Source organism: Silene latifolia, chromosome 7, assembly GCF_048544455.1.
Source record: "Silene latifolia isolate original U9 population chromosome 7, ASM4854445v1, whole genome shotgun sequence".
In the NCBI taxonomy this organism is placed as follows: domain Eukaryota; kingdom Viridiplantae; phylum Streptophyta; class Magnoliopsida; order Caryophyllales; family Caryophyllaceae; genus Silene; species Silene latifolia.
In genome coordinates, this window is record NC_133532.1 from 113723336 (window position 1) to 113734038 (window position 10703).

The 10703-nt window shown below is 38.3% G+C and overlaps 2 protein-coding genes across 2 annotated transcripts; one reads left to right on the top strand and one right to left on the bottom strand.

Annotated features, from left to right (window-relative positions):
* Positions 1-944: 944 nt before the first annotated feature.
* LOC141592577 (protein HEAT STRESS TOLERANT DWD 1) lies at positions 945-7317 on the top strand. The gene is made up of 12 exons (XM_074413313.1): positions 945-1173; positions 1282-1463; positions 2869-2947; positions 3859-4035; positions 4151-4249; positions 4361-4526; positions 4618-4724; positions 5293-5432; positions 5517-5589; positions 6287-6402; positions 6481-6598; positions 6906-7317. Exons 1-12 carry the CDS (start codon positions 1117-1119, stop codon positions 7038-7040), a joined length of 1449 nt encoding a protein of 482 aa, XP_074269414.1. The 5' UTR covers positions 945-1116; the 3' UTR covers positions 7041-7317.
* Positions 7318-7558: 241 nt separating this feature from the next.
* On the bottom strand, positions 7559-10113 carry LOC141591250 (heat shock cognate 70 kDa protein 2-like). The gene is made up of 2 exons (XM_074411602.1): positions 9875-10113; positions 7559-9441 (listed from the first exon to the last, which is right to left on the bottom strand). The coding sequence occupies exons 1-2, from the start codon at positions 10083-10085 to the stop codon at positions 7604-7606; spliced, it is 2049 nt and encodes a 682-aa protein (XP_074267703.1). The 5' UTR covers positions 10086-10113; the 3' UTR covers positions 7559-7603.
* Positions 10114-10703: the final 590 nt, after the last annotated feature.

The window sequence follows — 10703 nt, forward strand, 5'->3', positions numbered from 1 at the left end:
AATTTGGTACCATTCAAATTTCTCTGAGAGTGAGACTCCCAACTTATGCCAAACTTACAAGATCAGAAAAAATGTATACATACAGTACCTTTTATGGAAAAGAATAAGAAATTTTAGGATGACCATGAAAAAAATGAAAATGAAAATTTCAGGAGTATCCTACAAATGATCCAAGTAACATGGCTATATTTTCAATGGAAATGAAAATAAAGCTAAATTAGTTTATGTGATATATGGTCCACATATGTAGGGCTGTTCAAGTTTTCACCGGGACCGGCAAATCGGACCGGACAGTCACCCAGTTTTGGTCTCCGGTTCTTTGAAAATGGTAGACTGTTCCCAGGTCCTAACCGGTTTGAAACTGGGGCCAAAACACGTCACGACTCACGAGACTAAATTATTAAAACCCTATCCGTAGATTTAGGCTTTTAAAGTCTAGCTAGAAGATAGACCATGTAGGTTCAATCACAACTCACAACACACCATAACACCGAGTTACTAAAACTCTCTTTGTGAGCACTTAGATCAAACTGGTAATAGATTATTCTAGCTTAAGCAGAGGCCTCGTGTTCGAGCACTGAGAATGAAGCAGTGATAAAACTCATGAGTGAGTTTTACCGTCCTAGTGGTCCTACTACCCGACTCAAATCCGAAATGGTCTACACCAAAAATTAGTACCGGACTACGATTTTTCTAAAGTTGAGCTCTTCAAGTCAAGCAATTAGTTTCCGTCTAAAGATGTAAACGGGTCAAATATGTCACCACTTTCATGATAAAACACTCCACCATCCCATTTGTTATTTGTCTTATTATAAAAGTGGTGACATATTTGACCCGTCGACAACTTTAAACGGATAGTGTCCGTCTAAGGTGCGATTTTGTGTCAAGACTAAACCCGTACAACGCCAATCAAGCCATGCATGGTATAAACCCTAAACCCCACCAAACCCATCAGATGGAAAATTAAACCCACCCAAAAACCTCATAAAATCCCAAATTTGGCCGAAATTTGCAACCCTTTGCCTCATTCATCCTTCCTTCCTCCTTTCTTCTCCACAGCAGTCACTGTTAATTCTCACACTTCCTTAATCAATCAAATCCCCAAATTCACCAACAATGGTTAGAAGCATTAAAAACCGTCAAAAAGCTCGCAGAAAAAACAACAGCAACAGGGTCATCTTTCTCCCCTTTTGATTTTTTTTTTTTTTTTTTTTAATTCATAAACCCAATTTCATTTTGCTTAATTTAATCATATTGATGTATATTTTCTGGGTTTTGCAGAGTTCCAACAATGGTGAAGCATCATCTTCAGCAACAGCAGCAGCAATAACAACAGGCGTTTCGGCGCCGGCTAGAGTATGGCAGCCTGGTGTGGATGGCATGGAAGATGGTGAAGAGCTTCACTGTGACACTTCTGCTTATAATTCTCTTCATGCCTTTCAGGAAGGCTGGCCTTGCTTGAGGTTATTTATTTATTTATTTTTTACTTTAGGGTTAATTTTGATGGTATTCATGTGGGTTGTGTTATTGGAATCGTTTCGGGTTATAAAGGTTGTGTCTTTGGGTTGCATTTCGGTTGTTAAATGGTTTGTGGCGGAACAAGGATTTATAGTTTTGGGTGAACTAGTAATTTGGCTATTAATAACTAAAACTGTCAAATTTATCATTCCCTAAGGTGCTACCGTCCCTGTTAGCCCCCTTAGTTCCGCCACTGTGAATGGTAACTGTATATTTTCTGAAACGATGCGTTTTTTTAATTGAAATTGAGATACCCTACTCCTATATGCTACCTCTTTTTCCTCTCCTGCTCCTTTTAAGCTCAAATTTGTTGGCAGTGCTAAGAGCATTGTTATTTGAATCTTTTCAGTATCGTGGATTAGTAAAGCTTGAATTTTGGTATTACATTGGGGGTGGTTGAATGAATGGATATTGAACTTTCTGATTAATTCTAGTGTTATGATTGGAGTTGAGATGTCGATTACAATGTAATATTGTCAATTTGTCACACGTAAACTGGGAAGATTTGTATGGTTTGGAGAGCTCAAATGACTGGCTTGGTATTTTTTTAATGCCCCATTAATATGAAGTGACGATGACAAACTATACTTATACTTATCAAGCTGTAAACGAAGAGAGTTTTGCTCCACATGTTTTCCTTGCTTTTACGTTTGGGTAGCGCAAGGAATGGTTATTTGTTATAGCTTTTAGAATTTGGATTGAAAATTAGATATGGGACAACAATTCAGTAATTAGAAGAGCTATATTTCGGTACGTTTCAATTAGAAGACTTGAAAGTTTTGCATGTTTTATGCTCATGTCTAAACTCTAAAGTTGCATACACATGTGCCTTCCTTATTTTGCAATTGGCGGAATTCTTTGAGATACTAGAGCATAGTTTATAAAGTGTGCATCTGGCACTAGGCGAAGCGTCTTAGGGGTTGACATTCTAAAGAGTAAATGTTGTGAAGCGAAGTGAGGCAGCTATGCATTTTAATAATTTTTTCTTCTAATTTTTCTATTATACACAATACACCTTCTCTTTACCCCATAACCCCTATCTTCTACGTCTTCACACGTTCTTCATAATTAAAATTCAAAAAGAGAACTGTTGCACAATTTTATTTCAAGAAAGTATTTGTTTATATTATGGTGTACATCGTGTGGTTTAGGTGCACACCTTTGCTTCGCGTCTCATCATCACAGGCCTCGATTACAATATTTATGTTCTGTAATGTACTTTTTGTTTTGGCGTTGAATTCACTTCATAGTGTTGTGTGTTCGACCAGTGAAGACTCAAGTTATGTGACTTTTATACTTGGTGAAAGATGCTGAAAACTTCTTAAGTTAACTTTGTGATTAATTGTGCAGTTTTGATATCGTTCGTGATTCTCTTGGGTTAATCCGGACAGAGTTTCCTCATACTATTTATGTTGTCAGCGGAACACAGGTTGGCTTCCACACCTGTTCTGAATTTATTATTATTTATGTTATCTATTTCTATTACCGATGAGCGTCTCTTGGTCGGACAGTGACAAGTCGTCACCGTGTGTACTGCCCTCTCACACGCACAATGTAGTCTCTACACATAGGAAGAGAAATTGAAATCCATGTGAGAGAATGGTGATCAAACTCACGGTCTTCAGTGGCATTAACACATTTCTATATATATTTATCACAGTCTTAGTATAGTCACATGTCTTGTTTAGTGATAAGAGTTTTGGGTATAGGAGAACTCCTAAGAAAACGAGAATAATGTTGAATCGAAGTGATATAGGGTCCACTTAGCGTTGAAGGAAATATGATGCCCGTTACCTTCCCAATTTTTTGTATCACTTGTGTCTCTTGATTTTCTTTTCATATATCCCTTTAAAATCTATGTTTAGCTTTTTTTAAAAGATTTTCAACATTTGGATGTTATTTATTTTTCTTCTACCCACACTCTATTTATATGTTCTTCTCAACTATCTTGCTTTATTTATTATCGGCTGAATGTTTTTCTTCATTATAAAATGGTAGTTTCAGAGACAAAATGGAAAAGATATATATTTTTTTCGCGAGAAGTGCTATCTCTGAAATGTTATTGTGCAATATATAGATTTTTCCATGGGATAAGATACTGTGCCTGAACAAGTTATAGGGAACTAGAGGCACTGTGAATATTGTAACTTTTATCTTTCTTATTTAGTTAAATGTCATTGAGTTTCAACTACATCACTATATCTCTCAGCATTAATTTTGTGTGTAATCCTTGCTACTTCACTATCTTTTTGCTACCTTAAAAATTTCAGTCAATTATCATTTGCAAATTTGCACAATACTATGATCCTTGGATTTTGATTTTCATATCTTGCTTTGCAGGCGGAGAAAGTAACTGATAATTCCATTGAAATATTTAAGCTATCTAACATTTCTGGAAAGAGGCGTGATTTAGTACCTAAAAAATCAGCTGAAGGCTCTGACATGGACAGTGATGATGATGATAGTGATGAAGATAGTGACGAAGAAGAGCGTGGCACAGGAGGTCCTGTATTGCAGGCAAGTTACATATATATACAATATTCTTCCAGCGAAGTAATCTCTTGTTGTTAGAGTATTGTTGAAGAATTACTCATGACAAGTTTTATCTTTGATGTGCCTTGTATATGTGCAGTCACGGAAGGTGGCTCATCAAGGATGTATCAACCGAACACGTTCGATGCCTCAAAGCCCCCATATTTGTGCGACTTGGGGAGATACTGGCTTTGTGCAGGTATTTTTAAAGTTTACGCCTTGATAACCAACATATATACTATGGCATATGTACATACTGATGCATTCTTGATTTCAGTCTGTATGTTAAGAGTTAAGCACCTTTTTGCAGATTTGGGACTTCAGTAAACATCTCAATTTCTTGGCAGAGTCGGAAACTACTGCTGGTGCTAAGGAACCTACCATATTTAAGCAGGCCCCATTAAGCATTTTCAAACATAAAGATGAAGGCTATGCTATAGATTGGAGTCCCCTTGTTCCAGGAAGACTTGTGTCTGGTAAGATTAAACGTAAATAGTAGGTTAGTAGACCCGTTAACAGTTTCTTGTTGAATGGTGTGAAATATACTGTGTTCTGATGATGTATTAGGTGACTGCCAAAATTCTATTTATCTTTGGGAACCTGAATCTGGAACCAAATGGAATGTTGATAAGAAGCCTTTTGTTGGTCATGCTGCAAGTGTGGAAGATCTTCAGGTAAAACTATTTCTCTAAATAAGATTCTATAAAATAACGGTAAATCTCTTGTAAGATGGTCTAGTGGTTTACCATAAATTAGCAATTAGCATGCATTCATTTTGCTTAGAAAATAAAGGGTCACTACTCACTAGCCGTTTGTAGATTAGAGAAGATTGAAGGTCCATTTTCCCTCCTATAAGCCTATTTAAAATAACTCCTACATAGGACAGTTATGCAGGGATTAAACCAGGCCTGAAGCCTCAATTCCCCCCTGCAATGCTGTTTCCTCCCCTTCTCTTTATGTATCTAAACAAAGTGCAGAAGTCGTTAAAATAATCACTACCGGTATGTTAATTTACTAGATATGTGGGTAACTGTTGGTAGTATACAATAATACAAGTTACTCCTATTAAATTTGTAGTAGTGGTCACTATATTTTCTAAGTGAAGTGGTATCATACAAAATTTATATGTAATAATGTACTATGGACAAGTGGACAACTAGTGTCAGGAAGTACATACCTGCGATCTAGTTTTTTTTATCAGTAGAACTGTTATTTTGACACTTATGTCTGATTTGCTGACAGTGGAGCCCTACAGAGGCAAATGTATTTGCGTCTGCTTCCGTGGATAAGAAAATTGCTATATGGGACACTCGTCTAGGGAAGTCTGCCGCAGCATCATTCAAAGCTCACGATGCAGATGTAAATGTACTCTCATGGAACAGGTTAACCAACCTTCTAAATGGGCGTGGTTGTGTTCATTTGCACCTGCACATGACTCCCTAACTTTAACATACTTTTGTCATCAGGTTAGCTAGCTGTATGTTGGCATCTGGAAGTGATGATGGGTCATTCTCAATCCGTGATCTCAGAATGATCAAGGTATACATTTGCTTATTTTTCAAATGTGTGAATGTGGGTTTTTTCAGATTGAACTCCCTCTGTATCCACCTATAGTTTACTCCTCATTTTCAACCACACAAAACATGGCTGAAAAGAAAGCGTAAACTATTGGCTGGGACAGACCAAAATGAAGTACTTAACTTACATAATAGGGTACATTAAACTGCTCTTGATTATGCGAAGCATTTTATTTTTAAAGGAACTCCGAAATATGATTAACCGTTTCTGTTGATCATTTGGTTTGAATTGCGTGCTTGAGCTTAACAGTAGCACTTAAAAATCTCCAGCTTTAGTGATCCTTTGTCGAAGGCATTGTAAATACTAAATGCAGGTTGAAATAATGTTGTCGGGTTACTTACGTCGGAGGCATTGTTGAAATGCAGCTTTAGTGATCCTTTGTCGGAGGCATTGTTACTCGGATTCGGCAACGAGCTCTTGTCCTAGTATTGGTTAATTAAAACTATCCCTGTGTCATTTCCACGTCCATGTGTCGGTGTCGCTGACATAGGTTCTTGAGGTCCAAAATTCTTGGACTAACATAGCTTGTTGGCGGTCTTTCGAAGGGAAAAGGAGAGGTCAAATGAGCGCAATTTTAGTATTTTGGATTTTTGCAAACTGCATGGTCTAGTTTTTGTTGGATTAAGTTTTAACGATTCAATTTACAACTCTTTGGCAGGACGGAGATGCCGTGGTGGCTCATTTCACATACCACAAACACCCCATCACCTCCATCGAATGGAGCCCACATGAGGCCTCAACCCTCTCAGTCTCTTCTGCTGATAATCAGCTCACGTAAGAACCCGTTGATAATCTGACTTAAAATTACTCCAGGAGTACAGACTTAACAAATTTTCTTGGTTTTATGTCCAGGATATGGGACCTGTCTCTAGAAAGAGATGAGGAAGAGGAGGCAGAGTTTAAAGCTGAAATTGAAGACAAAGTCAACGCTCCAACAGACTTGCCTCCTCAGCTGTTGTTTGTTCATCAGGTGCTTTAAGTTTTTCTCCCCACCGTCTCATACTAGCTAATTAAGTCATCTAATGGTGGTACTGGTACCCATGATATGGGATTCAAACCCGTCAACATTTAAATTACCATTTTACATCTCCCAGAACACAAAAAAGTAACATTGGTGTTGTCTTATATAACAATGATGACAATTTCATACGACTTTTCATGTTAGCCGACCACGCCTGTTGATGTTGTACCTACCAAGTTATTGCCTATCAAACCTTGTTTTCTATGAATTTTCCCAGCAGATTGGCTTTCACTAACCTCGATGTTTCTTAAATCAGGGCCAAAAGGACATAAAGGAGCTTCATTGGCATGTCCAGATTCCTGGGATGATCATATCGACTGCTGCTGATGGTTTTAACGTCTTCATGCCCTCAAATATAGAGACCTCACTTCCGGCAGCAAACGGTCCTTGAAGTACTCAGATTTTCTTTTCTCTGAGTCCTTTACTGCCTCTCGATGATTCTTGCATTGCAATGTTTCAAGGAATCATTCCGTCATAGAGACGGCCTCTTGATTCCCGTGTGACAAGGGCGCTAGTTCAGTCCGTGTGTTAATTTTGTGCCTCTAGCTTAAACTACTTTGTGTGACAGAAATGCAATGCTTTTAAGCTGTTTACAGTGCCCTAATAGTCTATTTTCACTCTTTTTACTTCGAACTCATTACAAAGATTTAATAAATTAAATTCCCCTATGATTCCTCTCCCGGCCAAACTTGCTTGTGACTGTGACAAATTATAACGTCTCACAACCCCTCCCCATTTATAACATTATTTAAAGCGAAGAGACAATCAAAATGAATTGAAGGGTCTACTTAATTTTGTGATACTGATACAAATCTGAAATCCTTGTTAACTAACTAGGATAATCAAAGAGCTTAAACACAACACAAAGACTCCCATTTCCCTTTAATTAAATTACCTACCACTTGATCATACAAGTGAAGGAGTGCAATTGTTATGCAATCCATTTCCCTTTAATTAATTTTTCATATTCTCCATTATAATCTGGTTGCAAATTTTCTTGAGCTCCGTCCTCTTGTCATCAAACTCCTCAATCTCGGCAAGCTTGTTATCCTCAAGCCATATCATGGTCTGGCCAATGGCAATGTCGATCTTCTTCTTCTTATCATTCACCATGTTCCCAATATTTAAAGCGTACTCCTTCAGCGCAGTTTTGGCCTCATCCTTCTTCTTCCTAATAATGGTGTTGCAAATGCTCGCGAGTTCCTTCATCTTATCCTCGTACTCATCAGCTTCAGCAAGCTGGTTATCATCAAGCCATGAGATGGTCTCATTAATGGCATCATTGATCTTCTTCTTGTCTACTTCAGAAAGCTTGTCTCTGATCTTTTCACCCCTAACCGTGTTCTTCATGTTATAAGCATAGTTCTCCAAGGCGTTCTTGGCTTCACCCTTCTTCTTATGTTCATCGTCCTCGGACTTGTATTTCTTAGCTTCTTCAACCATCTTCTCAACCTCTTCCTTAGAAAGTCTACCCTTGTCGTTGGTTAACTTGTTCTTTTGCCCCATAGTGTTGTCCTTAACAGAAACGTCGAGGATGCCATTGGCATTAATATCAAATCGCACTGTGATCTGGGGAACACCTCTGGCAGCCAGAGGGATGTCCAGGAGCTCGAATTTGCCCAGCAAGATGTTATCACGGATTTGGAATTTCTCTCCTTGGTACACCTGAATTAACACACTAGACTGGTTATCGGAGCAAGTGGAGAACACATGGTCCTTCCTTGTAGGAATTGTCGTGTTTCTCTTGATCAATTCTGTCACGACACCATCGCCTGTCTTTGAAACAAGGGACAGAGGATTGACATTAAGAAGCAATAAATCTTCGAGCTTCTCGCTACTATCGCCACTCAAAAAGGCGGCCTGAATAGCTGCTCCACAAGCAACGGCCTCATCGGGATTGATGTTCTTGCATAGCTCCTTGCCATTGAAAAAGTCTTGCAAAAGCTGCTGAACTTTCGGAATCCTTGTGGACCCGCCAACGAGAACAACATCATGGACAGTGCTCTTGTCCATCTTGGCGTCTTTCAAACAATTCCTAACAGCCTTCATACACTTATCGAACAAATCCATGTTCATTTTCTCAAAATCGGCACGAGTGATAGGGGTATAGAAATCAATACCCTGATAGAGAGATTCAACCGCAATGGTAGTCTGAGCAGCGGATGAAAGAGTTTTCTTTGCCTTCTCACAGGCCGTCCTCAATTTTGCCAAAGCCCTTGGATTTCCACTAATCTCTTTCTTATTTTTCGTCTTAAACTCTTCTACGAAGTGATTTACCATTCTATTATCGAAATCCACACCACCAAGGTGTGTGTCTCCAGCAGTAGCTTTCACCTCAAAAATACCATAATCAATTGTAAACAACGTAACATCTAATGTCCCACCACCAAGATCGAAAACCAACACATTCTTCTCGCCAGTGCTAGTTTTAATCTTGTCAAGACCATAAGCCATGGCAGCAGCAGTAGGCTCATTGATGATACATATAACATTCAAGCCTGCAATGACTCCAGCATCCATCGTGGCCTGACGCTGAGAATCACTGAAATAGGCAGGGACGCTGACAACAGCATTCTTTACAGTTGACCCCAGAAAAGCCTCGGCAACCTCCTTCATCTTAGTGAGGAGCATGGAGGAAATCTCCTCGGCAGCAAATTGCTTGTCCTCGCCTTTGTAGTTGGCGACAATAATTGGTCTGTCACCTGGACCCTGGATAACCTTGAATGGCCAGTGCTTCATGTCATCTTGGACCGAGGGGTCGCTGAACCTCCTGCCGATCACCCTCTTCACATCTGTCAGAGTAAGTTGTCGCATAACAAATTTGAATACTGATACCACTTGTTGCCTTGTGAATTAAACGCTGTTAACAGATTATGTTTTAGAAATATTTTATTTTGTTCCATTTATAAGAATTTGTTATTGATTTTGAGGTCTTTAGCAATTACCGTAAGATTTCTTATTAATATAATGAACTTATCTTTCACTAAAAAGAAGTAAGAATAACGGGTTTTTCTAACATGTTAAAATACTCCATATTATTATTTATTAATTGAAAAAGTTTAGTTTTAAGTAAGTCTACAGTAATGCATCCGATGTATAAGCCTTTCTACAGTAATGCATCCGATGTATAAGCCTTTTTCTCGTAAGTCTAACACGTTCCCTCAGAGCACATCTATTGGAATAATTAAATACAAAACACGTAAATAGAAGAGTATATAGACTAACCGAAAATGGTGTTGATAGGGTCTTTTTCAACCCGGTCCATAGCAGCATCACCAATGAACCTCTGAGTATCAGTAAAAGCAACATAAGACGGAGTTGTTCTTTTACCAAAATCGGAAATAATCTCGACATGATCATGCTGCCAAACTGCGACACAACAGTACTTTGTACCAAGATCAATTCCGATTGCTGGACCTTCTCCTTTACCCGCCATTGTAGTTCACTCTTACGAAATTTACAATGACAAAGAAAGTAATAATTTGTTGTATGAAGATTAGAATTCGAATGAATAAAATGTGGAGGGAATTTGGGGAGTTTATATATTCGTTGGATTAGGTAAGTCTAGGATCAAAGTCATTTAAAATTTGCTAGGAAAGTCTCTAGCTCGCTGCTTCCTTGTTCCTGTTCATTTTTTATTAACAACTTACTTCTTTTTCTTAGCCGCCTTACAAAATGTTAGTTTTAACCAACTTGGATCGAAAGTAATCCACGAATTTAGTAATCAAATCTCTTATGTTCAAGCGTTAGATTAAGGCTTTATTTGGTCATTAGCTGAAAACTGAAAAACTAATTAAAAGGCGAAAGCTAATATAGTAGCTGAAATCGAGTTATGGCATTGCAAGATTAACTTACGTAGTCGATCGACAGGCAATGGAAGGTCAATCGGCACAATGGTTAATGCGTGATGTTTTGATTATTGTTGAGCTTATTTATGATGCGTTGCTTATAATTATAGTAAATGCTTATGAATGTGGAATTGTGATGGGAAGAGTTGATGTCAAAGGTACGTTGTTAAGGGGATTGTACTCTCAGACGAATTGTGATATGTACG